Genomic DNA, 16,173 nt, shown 5'->3' on the forward strand with positions numbered 1-16,173 from the left:
AAGGGAATAGGTCTTATGTGGATAAGCATTTTATATATGCTGAATTTAAAAATTCAATGGACCAGAATCCTTTTAGGACATCTAGAGTAGGACTAACGTCACCTAACTTAATGCATGTATAACAAAGATCTCTGCTCACCTTCTAGACTTGTTTTTCTCTTCAGTAGGAAGAGATAAGCACATTGAAGGTATTAGTTGCATTCATTCTAAAACAAATGCTTAATATGGATCAGATGAATCACCTCATATAGGTACCTACCTACATATGTGTATAGAGGCATTTAAAATTAGTCCAATTAATCTCATTCTTAGCCCCTTCCATAGCATTAAGCTTCTGCCCAAAATTGGAAATCTGTTTAATAGAAAGCCCTTTATCTGAGTGGCTTCCACATTATCGTCTTTGTACTGCTGATTGTTTAGAAGGCTCATATTGGTCTGCAGGTAATTCATAGAGCTATTTTGCTATTAGGCCTTCGGTTAAAAGTTGGCTAAACCTATAATTTTTTTCAGTTGAAAGTTGTCTATAAGGATTACAGTGGCTCACAGCAGTTTGGCCCAAAAAGTTTGCAGACTACTGATCATGACTGTTCAGTGTTTTGTTCTTTTTTTTTTTTTCCCATAAAGCCATATACATGCTGTTGTATGTAGCAATACATACAACAGAGGAGACATAGCTGTTACAAAAATAGTCACTACAGTGCTTATAAAAAGTTCTCTAAAGAATAGATGTCAGAGACTCAGCTATGTTTTCTAATGAGAATTATGTTTAAAGTGCTGGCTGTGCAGGGTGGCCCTTGTTGACAAGAGTGTCTGAGAGAACAAAATTGCTTATAGCATGAATCCTGAATTAAGGGCAAGGTTAGGAAGATACAGAGATGCTTCATGAGCAAAGCCCACAAAACTTCCCCCCCTTCTCTCTACTAAACATCCTGATGCTAAGCAGACACCTACTCTACACTTCTGCAGAAAGTCTTTTCTTTTTTGTGCAAAGCATTTCCAAGCTGCCAGTCTGTTGTGAATCCTCAATAGACTGGGCTTTTCCAGTAATCCAGCAGTTGAGGAAGAGCTCCTCTTTCCTGTTGAGGGGTGTATTTTGTGCCTTCATATTCTTCTCTGGACTTTCCTCTTGTGTTATCCCTCTGTTCTGAAAGGAGTGCTGCTGGATTGCCATATAGAGGCCCAGTGGACAGGCTTTCCTCAAAGGCTCAAAGTATTCCTTTTGAACAAAACATTGTGTTTGTTCAGTATTGTGTTAACCCTGCTCCTTGATTTGGAGCACCACACCATTCTAAGCAAATAAACTGCAGTGCTGCATAGCTCCCAGAACCCTATAACATCAACCTTCCCAGAACTCAGATGGATGTGGGAATGCTCAGCAGAGCTGCCAGATGGGTGTCACATGATGAGCTTGACAGCTCCCATCTTGCTTGAGGCACTTATCCATCTTTACGCTTATGAGGTATTATAGCAATGGATGTAGTTGTTCATAGAGAGTATAAGAGCATCTTGAAAAGTGATGCTTTAACTCCCCCCTTCCCTTCAGAAGCCAAGAGGTCCATTCACCAACTGCAAGTAAAAAAGTCACACAGCAATAGATGCCTCTTTTCTCAAACACGTTTTGTTTACCATTCGGTATTCTCTTTAGGATGAGCAGCGACTAGTGGTGGTAGATAGTAGCTCACCCTCTTCCGTTCCCTAACATAAGAGTCCCCATGTGAATACTTAAACGTTGTGATTTGTTTCCTGCATAGGGTGTTAATTTCAAAATATCAAAACATTTATTGTTATTTATAATTACTTCCAATAACCTCAATAGTTGTCTGTGGGAATGACAGAGAACCAAGGTCCCTGTAGTATTACTTCATGGATTATGTTTGCTTTTTTTTATTTGCTGCTTTTATTTCACTGCCCATTTTTATGGAATAGTGGAAGATAAAACTGAATTTGTGAACTGAAATTAAGTGGTAGATGAGAGACCAATTCCTTATGGTCATGGGCATAACGAAATTTGCCTGAGCAAGGACATAGTAAGAATTTAACTATTTGGCTTTTAGTTCTGTAGATCTCTTTAGGTAAAATATAACTTAGATAACGCAGAAGGAGAACCTATTAACTGTCTTAGTGAATGATCTCTTTATATAGGTTATGAGCTGAAGGATATCCAACACCATAGTGCAATTTTTATGCAGATTTAAAACAGCTTCTTAATTTTTTTCTGGTTTAAAAAAAATATCTCAGGTAGTCATTTTCTTTTTTCTGTTTCATTGTTTAACCAGTTGAATTGCCCACTAATTTCCATAAAGATCTTATTAGTACTAGGAGTACTATGTATACTATGTTCATAGTAAAAACACGTTAACCATCAAAAAGGTAAGTGACCTGTTCTACATTACTATTTTATAGAGGTAGTCACTATGGAAACATCACACAGACAAGACTACGTAAGGGATTTCCAAAGTGCAGGTTGAAATACTGTCCAGCTCGCTAGCTGGCATGGACAGTTATATTTCCTTTAACTGGCTTTGAAGAGTTAATGATATTTTCTTGCTCATCTGTGGCTGTGCAAAAGCAATACTATTGTACAGCACAACAGATATAATCTCTTGTGGAAGAAGTATACTGTTGTTAAATTGTTCCTCTGTTTCTGCTTTCAGTATAGCATTCCATGCATGAAGTGGGAATCTAGGTACAGGTTGCTGTAGAATAGAGCTATCTCCTCACTGGAAAGAGCCCTATCTCTAAGCTAAGGCTAGATTTGGAACGAAAATTTATTTTAAAAGCATAATTATACACCATCTTTAAAACAGACATGCTATTAAATGACAAGTTCTCTTTTTTTTTTTGTTCCCTTATGAAAGCTGAATATAGATAATTATATTTAAATAATGTGCTGATCGTGATACAACATTTAGCAGCCAAAGCCTGGGAGAGTTTTATTTGAAAATCCCTTATTCAATGCCATCATTAAGCATATATGGAGAAAGAGGGGGAGTAAACGTTGAAGGATTGTATCTCTTAAGTCTTACACTGCAGGTTTGCCAAGAAAATGGCAGCTCTCCTGTGCTAGCCAACAACATATGCCAAATCCCACAGACAAGCCATGTGTCAAGTGCCCGTTCTTATCCTGTCTTCCTTTTAAAATAATAATAAATACTAATTAGTGAAGGTACTTTAAATGTGTTTGGGCTTCTTTTAGGTAGCTAGTCCTTCAAACAGGCTAAATTCAACAAACCTAGGTACTTCTAGCCCATAAACTCTATAGACACTGATTTTTAATTCATGCTGGTATGCCACATAATTTATATACGTTCACTTCCAAGCTCTTGAGAACAATGGCACTGTGTAACACTTGTACTAAAAGATTACAGAATCATAATCACTAAGTGATTATGGAATGCAGTCAAATTGGTATTTCATTTGTGAAGCCACCACTAACTTTTTAGGGTTTTCTTAAGAGCTCTTTCAATAAAACCGAAGTACGTAGAAGAAGGAAAACAGTTGTAGAAATTTGACAGTTACCTTCAGAAACTTGGGGGATAAGATTTGTTATATATAGCATGGAAATGGAAAATTTAACACAGAAATTAGATTATGGGGATCAAGGAGTATTCCAGGAACTTTCTGAAAACAGAAATACTGATTCTTTCTGTACCTATTAAATTACACTGTTGTTGTCATCCTTCTTTTCTCCTCCTGCGTTCTCTGTAAAACTTCTTCATTTGCACAGAATATAGAAGTAGGCCTTTTGCAGGTGTAGCAGTAGATATTATCCAGAATATTCATTAATAATACAGAGATGTCTTGTGACGCTGGCTAAAATCCAAGATAGCAACTATGCCTATCTACCTTCCTCATCCTCCATAATTTTTTAAGTGCTTTCAACTAATTTTCAGCACATCTTTCTTTGGGAGGAAGGAGTTGGGAAGTGAAAGAGACAGAAATCTAAGATACCCACATTTCTAGAGGTTTTATGAAACTGAGAAGCTGAGGAAAAGAAAGATGCCATATGAAAATCCCCAGGGCTGTACTGCAAACTCAAACCCATTACCAGGCAAAGTGACTCTACATGGGGGGAAAGACAAAGCACAGCTGGGAGGAGACTTCAGATGGGATAGTATCTTAGCAGTTAGCAAGGGATCCAATCTTGTGACAGCTGGTTTCATTAGTCCTTAGGCTCACAGAACTGCTTGCTTTAGTTTGCTGGTTCAGTTGGCAGCAGCAGTGAGGTTTGCAGCCACCTTCTTTCGGTTTAATACCATGTAGCAGAGTACTGGTTTTGCAACTATAAAAAAAAAGTTAGTAGAACTAGAGGGATTGCAACCACAATCTTTAACACAGGAATATCTGTTAATACAATTAGTTAGGAAATTCCAATTATATTTCACAGAATTATTAGCAAATTCCACTCTTTCCAGAAAGACTGAAGGAAAAAAAGGGGGTTTTGAGTGAATGGTAATTCCTTAATGACTGGTTCAGTGAATAAGTACAGACTGCTGGGCACTGAGCCATTCATTGGAAGGAGAGCTCTCGGGTGATGTCAGTGGAGTTCCATATTTATGCAGTAATGTCTCAAGATAATGCCAATACAAAACAGAATGGTGTTTGATATTTAGGAGAAGATGCAGACAGGAAAACTTAGAAGTGTTAATAAATGTGTGTTTGGTAACATTCTTTTTTGATCAGAATGTTGTTAGTAATGCCATATTGAGCCTATAGAAAATGAACATTTAAAATAAAGCTCTCCACAAGCACATTTTCCTATGGCTTTATAGCTTGTTTCATAGCTAAAATTAAATAAGCTTGAGATTTCCCCTGGTGCTCTCCATGTTTTATGGAATGTTTCAAGAACAGTATAATCTTACAGAAGAGTATTCTGTGGAGTGCAGTTTGTACAGTCCAGGGAATTGCTCATGGAGTACAACATTGCTCATTTTGCCAGCCTTACAGCCCCATAGCTTGTTCCACTTCAGTCATAGTCTTCTCTGCTTATTCTGTTCCTGAGGCACTGATACGCAGCTTCCAAAGTAACAAAAGGCTATTCTTCTCTGTGGTGTTTTTTCTATGCTAAAACAAAGTTAGTGTCTTCACAGGAGTGATAGCTATGATGACTTTGGACTGGTGCTACACTAATGGCAAAATCCAAGCCTGTGCATTTATTACTTTGAGGTTTTGCACTTCCTTTTCTACACGCCAGTTGCAATAACAGGCATGAACAAATAAAACTCATGTAAGTTTCACTTAAAATCTTTTATTTTCTGATCTTGCTGGATGATACTCTTCAGTGAACAGGTCAGATAAGTCTGAAAACTTGTGCTGTATCACAACTGTCCTCACTGTTCCCCTTCACCTTTGCAAGTTACATGCTTCATTACTACATGGTTGATATATTTGGCATTGTGATATCTGCACCTTGGGCGAAGAACAAATGGTAGACTTCTCATTTGCTTCAATATTCTTACAGTGTTTCAAGAAGTGGGCACTTCACGGGAAGAAATGCACATGCTTTCATGCTCATGAAACCATTTGTTAATTGAGAAGCACTACAGTATTTTATGTGTCAGGCAGGCTTTCAGTCAATGCTGACCTCTTTCCATTCCGTAGGTGTTTGCTGTTAGGTTTTGTGGTTGTTTTTTTGGTTTGGGGGTGGGAGGGTGTTGTGTTGTATTTTGGTTTGGTTTGGTTTGGTTTTTTTGTTTTCTTAAAAGCAGTTTCCTGTTTCACAGTGGTTGTTCATAGGAGTAAAATTATCCTGTCAGCCATTCAGCATTTGGCATGGGACACCAAAGCTTGTAGCAATGAACTTCTTTTTAAGTCAGTCAGTCTTGCAATGATACTTGATATAGTTATATTTAGACTAAATAAAATATGACATAGAACCCTTTTCTTGGCTTCTCAGACAGATCATATGTACACCCTCATACAGCTAACTGAAGTTGGGGAGGTGAGGACTAGAATGAAGATGAAGAATGGACAGGACTTGTGAAGTTATTCAGAGTTGAGGGTGGGGTAGGGTTGGCTGTTGTCTTTAATGTATCTGTGTTTAAAATAAAAAGTGTTTACAAAAAATGAGGGTTTTTTTCTTTTTATTTAAAGAGAGAAAGCTGAATCTTTTGCTGCTGTTAGTGTTTGTGATGACTTTAGGGGCTTCTTCAGTGTCCAGCAACTGCAGTAGGAACTGATTAAAAAGATTTGTAAGCTCTATGCAAATATGAAGTTTCAAGTTTCACCTGCTTTAGTAAAAATAGCTAAAGCTTCTCACTGTATGCAACTGTGCAGTGTTGCTCTTATGCCCATGTCCTCTCTCTGCAGTATGCTAAACCACAGAAATAATGCTTAGAAATGAAAGAAGCATACAACTGTGGGGGGTGCTGGTTTTATTTAGTGGTTCCCCAGGGCTGCTTTTCTTTGGACTACTGCTCTAGCAGAAAGCTTCCCTGATTCCCCTACTACATCCAAACATAAAGCATGAGGGAAGCTCCATTTGAAGCGTGGTAGCCTAGCTTTTTGCAGGAGACCTTAGATGAGTACAAATGGAACTACAGTAAAAGCAGTGTGATCAGCAAGAGAAAGTGCTTCCCCCCTTCCCCCTGTCTCTGGTTACAATTCTGTAACTTAAGAAAAAGAAAAAAAAATCCTAACGCATTCAATCTATAGCAGATACAGCAGATATTCCAGCAGGGATGCAAATCTTTCTTTTACTGAGGTTGAAATAGGAGTCTCCTTGTATCTTTGGCAGATCTTACATTAATGCACATCATCACATTATTCCATAATAACAGGAGAAATAATTATTTTCTAATGGAAATAAGTTCTGAGTTTATATCTAGCTTACAGAGCACTGCTTTCTAACCTCTGCATTAGCATTTAGCTAATTCTGCTTGCTCTGTTAGCATGTCTCCACTTGTTTCAGTGACTTGATGGTAATGTATTCGCTTTGGTGCAACTACCACACCAAAATAAATTAGTTGAGTCTGAAGACATCTATATACAATGCCAAAACTAATCATACTAACAGAAAGGAAAATACAGAAAACATAGCTGTGCCTGTGTATGAGCACAGTGTTCTGCATGCAAAAGCATTACTGATTCGTACTTTCTTATTCCTTACGCTCTGCTTTTTATGCAGAAAAGAACTTTGTTCCACCCCCTACCTACCTCCTACTTCCCAGCTAATATTAAAAGCAGAGACATCTCTATAAAGAAATTATGTTGCTGAGGTCATTGCTTTTATAAAGTACTCACTAGCACTTTATGAAGTATGAAAAATGAAGTTGTTTAAAATACTGTTGAATACAGATTGCATAAAATCCACACATACTTTTTGCTTTCTACTCTGTTTCTTCCCTAATTTCTCCAAATTTTGAGACTGAGGCATCTTCTTTTGCTGCTCTACTGCTTAGCCAATCTACTCCACAGTGAGACCCCTCTAGTTCTTCTATTCCTGTTCCATAACATCATCTGTTTTTCTGGTAATCTAAGTGTTGGGTTTTTTTCTCCCATCCAGGTACTGCTATGTGGATATTTGTTAGCAATGACTGATGTGGAATCTACATATGCAGACTTTATTGCTTCAGGAAGAACAGGCAGAAGAAATGCATTACATGACATACTTGTGTCCTCTCCGGGTGGGAACTCTAGTGAATTAGCCTTAAAGTTATCAGAGCTTGATATAAACAAAGCAGGTGAGTACATTTTGGTCTTTTATTATATTTATTTAAAACTAAAATGAAAAGAGTAGTACACAAAACATGGTTTATGTGCACACATTATTCCCTTGTCCTGCAGCAACAAAAAATATTTTTTTCTGATCAGCGGGGGTTGTCTGCAATAAGAAGCCCAGATTTCATAAATGGGAAGGGTGTTTATTTGCAAGTACAACATATTATTGGAAAAAAAAAAAAAAAGTAATTCTGCAGTGAGTGCCTAGTGGCAGGGTCCATATCAGGATAAATTTTATGGAAAATTGAGTATAAGGAAGAAAATAAGGAAGTCTTTATTAAGACCCACCTCTTCATAATATCCTTTAATGGAAGCTCTCTGTTTTGAAGCCTGTAGGAGAAGCCATGTGTCTGCTTGAAAGGTTATTGTGGAGATTAATTTTGTTTTCATCTGCCAGAGGACAGAGCAATAGCAATGCATTGTCATTTGTTTTACTTGGCTCTTTGTTTCTGGGTAAATAAATTGTTTCTTTCCCCTTTCTGCTGATACTTTGTCCTTCTTTTAAGGTGATTAGCACTAATGCAATCCTAAATCTTACTTCACCTCTAATATTACCAAAATTTTTAGTTGGTTGTGCAGCTTCAGTTGAGAGGAAGGAGGGACAGTGTATGCTGAAGGGCCTTACATTAAATAAAAATAGTAATATGGCTGTGTAATTATTTTCATGTTACGGGGGGGGGCAGTTAATGAATGGATCTTACAGATATTTGACAGACCTTTTCATATCTTAGGAAAGAGGTCTTCTGCTTATTTTAATAATAGCAGAAGAAAACAAACATGGCAAAGAACAAACTGTTGATAAGCAGCTGCCCTGTTTGTGCACATATTTTTCTTGGAGCCAATGGCAAGAGTTCTGAGAGGCAGTCTCATCACTGGACAATCAGACGTGGGCAGTGTGATATTTGGAGGGTTGTAGTGCTGTCTGGAAGGGGGGATTCTTTTTTTGGCTTTCAGACAAATGTACATCCTAAGTCATTTCCTTCTGCAGTTGCCAATTTGGGGCCTATAGCTTCTAGATGCATGCAATTCTAGCTGGGCAGGACCTTTTTTTTTTTTTTCTATTTAAAAAGAAAAGTTTTATTAGTATGTGTGGAGGTGTGTCTATTTATTTTAATATGGGGATACGTGTAAAATGTTGGAAAAATACAAAGTAGGTGGCGTTTGAAATGCATAATGCCAACCTTCCTTCTTGCTCTAACTTTCTTCAGTCTCAAATTTACACTTACCAAAATTGTCTTTGATCTTGTCCATTTAGAAAATCTAAACAATCCCTATTTTTTAAGTTAAGCTGTTGGAGTGATTGTAAGCCAGAACTGTCTTCTTTTGTGAGCTATAAAAAGAATGTGACTTTGTGCGTGTAATATATGTTGGTATGCATTTTGTACACGCAGTTAGCTCTGTAGTGAAGGAAGTGGTTTAAATAACTGTTAGCCTAATTTTAAATGCATAATTCAGGAGTCTATTTAGTTTTTCTTGGAGACCTCTTTTGCAGCTTGGGTTAACTTAATCATTGCAGAAAAGCATACAGAGTTGCTCATAAAATTACCTTAGGCAGTAGATACACAAAAATGCCTGCATACTTCTTCAGGAGGTTACACAGTTTGAATTAGATACCATGAAAATATACTTAAATTTTGCATTATTAGTACACCTAGGTGCCGGATAAAAATCTCCAAACCACAAATATTGGAAAATGCATTGTATTATCATCCATACAAGTATTAGTGTATTATCCTGTCATGTATTTCCAAACCAAATAGAGGCTAAAAAATACTTTGCATTCCAAATCCTGGTTCAGAATATACTAGTCCTTGCGGGATGCAGATATGCATCACACCTAACAGGCTTAAGAGGAGAACACATATGAGGGTTACATCTTATTTCTTTCAAGGTGCATGTGAAACAAGTTATGCTAAGTACTACCTAATTATACAAATATAGACATCAAGTTTAGATTCTGTTTTTCTTTTTCTTTTATTCTTATTATAGCTATATGCATTTTCCTGCAAAAGTTCAAGTACATTTGCTTTCTACTGCATGGAGTAATGGCAGAGTAGGATAATGCAGATTAAAAAAAAAAAGAGGTTATTATAAAACATATGTAAATTAAGCTATCCAAGCATATTTAGTACATTCACTTTGAAAAGCCTGCAGATACATTTTCTGTAAAGAACAGGAACAGCTTTGAACAGCACTAAGCAGTAAGGCCTTGTTCAAAGACCACATATTTTCTGTCATGCACTGTTTGGTACCTGAAGAGAGTGCTGGTTCATGTCCTCATTGATGAGCCAAAACAGATAATCAAGAGTTTACTGCATAATTATATATAATACATGTAATTACTGTATAATACTCTCCCTTCAAAACAACTGTTCCAGTATTCTTAGTCCATAATAAGCTAACAACCTGCTAATATCTATGGAATGGATATATTTACCAAACTTCAAAATATAGGTTCCATGTACTCTGTGGCAACCCATTTTATCTAAATTTAGTAAATCAACACAGTGTACATCTGACAAGTAGAAAACGCAACAGGAATCATAAGACAGAAGGCAAAAGAAAGATTTTAGTAGAGAAATTGGCAGGTAGCTCATCTGCTCAACTCTCTCAAGGTAACCAATGCAATTCTAAGAAATTTTATAGTCAGATCATCTTACAGGTGATTGTAGCTAAATAAAGTAGTAGGGAAAAAGTACAATGAAGAATGAGGACCAGTCTCTGCAAGTCTAATCTCTAAAATAAGCTGCTGGTTTTCTAGCTGTCTGCAAATATGCCACAGAACGCAGATTCAGTGCAGAAGTGGAAAGGAGACCTCCTTGTAGAAGTTGTAACGTTTTTTCTACAAAAAACTGGCGATAGTAGAGGCGTTGAAGTCATACAGAACTGGAGTGAAGGAGTGATTGTAGAAATTTGTGATTAAAAGTGATTTTAGTTCATGGTAGAAATGTTTTACATGTAAGCATTGGGAACACTGATAGACACTGAACAGTCAGTAATGTTACAGGAAGAAAAATGAGTTAAAAGCTATACATTAGCAGAACTAGTAACTGTTGCTAGTTTACCAACTAACACAACTGTATTATGGCTTATGGTATATTACTTGGTTTGGGGCTTTTTAGTATTGCCTCTTGGTTTCAAAATACTGTGTAAGAATTGCAACTCTTACTTTTAAGAGCTTATAGCCATCAGGTTTTGAAGGAAGAATAGTTCAAGAGTGTGCTTGGGCAATTTGGGGATTCTCAGAACTTAGAAGCAAAATTATTTCCATAAGTGTATTTTAAGGCCTTTGGTAGGAGAGCTCTGCCAGCAGAAAGACAGTCTGTAGTACCGTGACAATGTATTATAGATTAAATGGATTTCAACTAGTGAGTTTTTTCAGTGAGTTGAGAAAATCTTTTAAGAAGTGGTATATTACAACCTTAGTGCTCTTTCTCTGAATCTTTGTGCACTATGTTTAACATTTAGGTAGTGAAATGTTTGGGCTTTGTGTCCAGGATGATTCTTCTTTTAAACACAAAAACCTTGCAAGGAGTTTTTTTTCCTCTCTTCAGTTTTGTCTTTAAAAAAAAAAAAAAAAAAATTCTTTCACAAAAGCTTGACGTGCCCAAATAGTATGAGCAATATTAAAGACTTCCTAGTAGTCAGAATAAATGGAGTACGGAGCAGGGAAAAAAGGAATAAAAAAATCAGATTCCACTCATCTGGACTTCTGCGGTATCAGAACAAATGTAGGAGGCTTTGTGGAAAGTGTTTGGACAACTTGGGCAAAAGCGATTTCTGTCCAATAGGAAATAATTGAATGTAGATCCATCCTGATGGAATCCTTTGTAATGTGGGGGATAAAACTGAGAAATAAAAAGTTTTCTGAGAAAGTGCCTTGCAAAACAAATCTTTATTTATTACTCAACCCCTAATGAACAGGACAAACCTCGCTGTTTAATAGGTTAAATCAGCCTTCCACACAACTTTTCATCAGGTTGAATTTGATAATTACCAATAACCTCTGAGGCATTTTGCCACCTAAATACTCAGTGCATGCACAAAATGCAGCTATCATGTCTGAGCTTTTTGCAATGTCCTTTGCAATGCAAAGAACTTTTTTTTCCATTAGCAATGTGCCATTTCTTCTATATAGAAAAGAGAAGGTGTTTATGATGCTTATTTCTATAAACAGAAATAAAACTGCAGAAGTACAGTATGATTTGAAATGGGGAAACAATAAATATCTGTATGAGAACCCTGTCATTATTCTAAGGATCTATAGATTAGAGTTAAGAGGCACTACTGTCTCTACTTAGGCCTCTTTACAACTTAGTCCATGGAATTTTCTTCTCTTAACTACTGTATCAAGCCAGTTCAATACAAATTACTCAGAATCCTTGCAAGATACAAGAGAGAACTTATGTCTTAACTTACCTAACATTATTTCTTATTATGTACCTATAGCTAACTAGTCCACTGTTCAGGGACTTGCGTCTTTCTTGCACTTAGCTTCAAGCTGTCTGAACCTGTTAGGTCTTTAGTAGTTAGGTGAAATACAATGCTTTGCATATAGGTACTAATAGAGCACTTGTCAATGCACTTCTTAGCCTTCTTTAGACAGGCTTTATGAGTTGTCTGTTCCCTGTGCCGCTGTAAGATCTTTTCTGTTCCTCAGATCGTTCTGTGGTTTTCAGTGAGACAGCTAGACTGAACGCCATGGGGCATGGTACTGAAAATGCACACACAGAACAAACACAGCTTTAACACAATATTCCTTTTACTGAAGTTGCATCTCTTTATATTAAACTCTGTTCAGACTTGGTGTAATTAATTGGGTTTTTTTTTTCTCTTACATTGTCGTAGTATTACAGTGAATAAATAGTGGTGATTGCAGCTAGGAATTTGTTTTTGAAGGTGTCTCTTGAGATGCAACGTATAGCTATCTTAGTAAAAGGTTTCATATTTAATGCAAGATTTCAGTTTCAGTTTCTTTTTACTTTGTTTTTGAGGCTAGTGGATGAACAGTTGGGGTTCTGGGAGGAAGACCGCTTTGGTTTAGGGTGGATCACTTGTCCTTTTTTTGTATGTTATAGAAGGAGAAGGAGATGCACAACGAAATCCAAGTGAGCAAACCGGTGAGGCCCAAGGGGAGGCAGCAAAGCAAGAAAGCTGACATCCGACTTTGACCGACTGGAGCAGCTGCTGGATGTTTTCAGACTACAAGAGCATGCTGGAACAAATTTGTTTCCATGAGCAAGCTGGTGGAAAAGAAAGTGCATGTGTCTTCACTGCTGGAACCCACTCAACACAATGCTAAAAATGGGGGTACAAGCTGTGGCAGAAGACAGAATTTTCTCTACCTCTGTCATTAGCAATGGTTGAACATGTATTGATTTCTTGGGATAGTGTCATCAGATGGATCCCTTCATAATGACTACTTGATGGGAACACTTTTAGAAAGTAGAACAGGTAAATCTTGTAGCAAATGGCCTTTGAAACGTCAGAGGATCGAATTGTATATCTTAAGCAAAGGCTTGTGTGATCCTCAGAGGTTAAAATTCTCTGGCCAAAGTGTTCACCCATTAAAAGAACTGTAAAGAAAGCACTGTTTTTAGAACTTTGCGTCTGTTTTACAGCTCTGTTATTTACAATGGTTTTTGTATTGTACGACTTAGATGCTCCACACTGCCCCTTCTCAACTGCTTATGAAGAATATTTCTGTTACTGTGAATTTTTCTACCACGCGTTTTGAAAGGGCTGGTTTTTTGCATAATGTGGTGATGTGCACATGATAGATTTAAAACGTCAACCGCTAAATTGATTATGCCTAAACCTAAATGACTCAGCAACACTCTAATTTGTTACTAGATGAGCCTTCAAAACGATTTGTTAATGTGAATACTTCAGCGTGTTTTGTGTCCTTGGTACAGTTTTACCACTTGCCTGTAGTTAGTTGCATATCAGAGACTCAAATTAAATCTTCTATGTTATTCTTCCCCATTTTTCTAATTTTACTCAAATTTCTTAATCTTTCTCTGAGATATTTTTTTAAAATGTTAGTCCAAGTATTTTATTGTTATGGTAATTTTAAGAATACATTTATAACCTTATATGGGTTAAAATTCAAACAAATTCCGTGGTGCTAGAGATTTTCCTGGTTCACATTGTTAACGATGGGCCTTGTTTACACATGGGAAAATAACTGGCATAGGTTATTGCCAGTTATGTATTCTGGAATGAGTTTTAGATTGCAGGATAGTCCAACTAGTGGATCATGGGCTGGATCCAGCCAGGGGGACTATTTTTTCTATTCCTTGCCTCTGCCTCAGTTGATCAGGCTGTTGAGTTTGCACAGACAGTAGCCTGTTACTGATGCACTAGGTACAGCCAAGTGCTACAAGCTGCTACAGCAGCCTTTTGGCTAGGAGGTGGAAAGGGAAGTGAGAGACTTGGCATCTAGCACCCAAAAGACTGAATTTTTCCCATTTCAGCTATTCCAAAATGACAGTCCGAACTGGACCTTCATTGAAATACCAGGATAGCTTGTCCATCCAGGGGATTACTTAAAATATCTACAAATTAATAAACTATTCTGCAGTAGCTATGATGATTGATTTCCTTCCCCGCATCCTGCCCCAATAGACAAGGCCATACATGAGGCTGAATACTGCGAAATGGGGCAGCCACACCTCTGTGTGACTAAGGTGAGTAAAGAGAGTGACTGACTAGTAAACCATGGCAATCACATAAGCACCAATCACAAAGTCAGAAGATTTGTTTTCTTTTATTAACAGGAGGTGATGTCACTTTCTTTATATATAGTATATATATTATATATATTTTTGTGTTGTTGCTGGTTTCAAATGTTATGCACTTTTTAATGTTTGTAAACTTTTACTAATAAATAGTGTGATTGCTTCCTGAATATATTAATCATCAGTTAACAAAACATCTTTGTGGCCACAGCTGTTTGTTTCTACCATATGTATCATAGTACTTGTCACCTGAAATTCTTTTGTGAGATGTGTGGAGAAAAAAAAACCCACTTCTGAACAGTATTATGAGCTCATTTATTAGTGTTAATAAAAAACAAGCCAGCAGTATGCTTGTGGCTCATTAGTGTAATATTAACTCTCACCTTTTATTGTTTGGAAGCTGAATGCCTCGCTGTCTTACTAGCTGTCAAATGCCCTATCTTCTTGGTAACAGAAGTACTCAATTTGCTTTGAAAATACTGTTACCCTTAAACTAATTATTTATTCATTTGTTTCACTCGGTGTTCCTTTCAAAGTTAATACATTATTATTGAACTTTTAAAAATTATTTCCCCCCCCCTTGCTCTTGCATCAAGTCTTCAAGCTGAACTGGTTGCCTCTTTGTCATTGACTACTGTCAATCCAGCACAGACAACAGAAGGAATTAAGATTCTAGGGCTTTTTACAGTGTTACTTTATTGATGATCCATGAAACATCATCAATAAAATGTAACAGAAAAAGGCAATAGTGGAATAAGTAATTACAGTACATTAAAGTGTTGGTTTTCCTTCAGTGCTTTTCTTTTTTTTTAGTACACTTTCCTTCTTAAATTCTTCTGTGTTGTGAAATAAAATTTCTTTCAGCCTTTCCTCTCTATTGCGTACCTGTTTCTTCTATTTCTCCTCATTTTCTTTTGGTTTTAAAACAATTACAGAGGCCTTTGCTGAGTTTTGAAACACATCTCTGTGATGGAAAAAAGCGCTATTAATTTCAGTAGAGTAAAAGGCTGTTTATGTTCCTCATCCCCCAAAAGTGTACGAGTGCTTGCTTTATCACTTGAACTCTGCTTGCTGTCTTTATTTGGGGTATTTCTGTAGCATCTATAAGCAGGCCTTGCTTTATGTAAACGTGTGGTTAGTCTGTGCCAAATCACAGCACTGTATCTTCAGTACTATTATTACCCAAGCAATTACAAAAGAGCTAGTTCAAGTATAGTCACACCTTTACTTCTGTGTAATTGCATCATATAACAGGGACACAGATGGCAGAATTGGACTTTGACTGTGTTTATTTTTCCCTTTGCTAGTTAACTTTTTCAGTAAGCCTGCCACTCTGGCTTCTGTTCCACTATCATCTTTACATTTTATTGTTCTCATGATAGGTAAAATATTGAAGTTTGTTTAATTCAGGATTATCTTAGAAAGACCTCTCCAAAAGCTACATAAACTCAACAAAGTTAGGTCTGGATTATGAGCTTAATAGAATACAACTTAAAGGTTTGGCTTTGGAGGTTTTTTTTGGTGGTGGTGGTGGTTTTTTGTTTGTTTTACCATCTCTTTAGTTGGTACGTTTTCAGTGCTTCCTTCACCCTGCCAGGCCTGTCACTTCAAAAAATTGTCTCTGCACTCATGTTCTTGTTGCCCATAATAAAGTCGATGACTATGTTCACAGGCATTGCATTTGCAGGGTTTAGATTCTCCATCCACTTGAAAC

The 16,173-nt window shown here is 37.0% G+C and overlaps 1 protein-coding gene across 4 annotated transcripts in view; it reads left to right on the forward strand.

The window, feature by feature from the left end:
- PKIA (cAMP-dependent protein kinase inhibitor alpha) overlaps positions 1-15,334 on the forward strand; it is a 45,504-nt gene extending 30,170 nt beyond the window's left edge. For all 4 annotated transcript variants that reach the window (XM_069779553.1, XM_069779554.1, XM_069779552.1 and 1 more), the window contains 2 exons: positions 7,505-7,682; positions 12,798-15,334. In XM_069779553.1, coding sequence (XP_069635654.1) covers positions 7,532-7,682; positions 12,798-12,877 — 231 coding nt within the window. In that variant the 5' untranslated portion in view covers positions 7,505-7,531 and the 3' untranslated portion in view covers positions 12,878-15,334. The remainder of the gene's footprint in view (positions 1-7,504; positions 7,683-12,797) is intronic.
- Positions 15,335-16,173: the final 839 nt, after the last annotated feature.

Source organism: Haliaeetus albicilla, chromosome 3 (genome assembly GCF_947461875.1).
Source record: "Haliaeetus albicilla chromosome 3, bHalAlb1.1, whole genome shotgun sequence".
NCBI classification, from domain to species: domain Eukaryota; kingdom Metazoa; phylum Chordata; class Aves; order Accipitriformes; family Accipitridae; genus Haliaeetus; species Haliaeetus albicilla.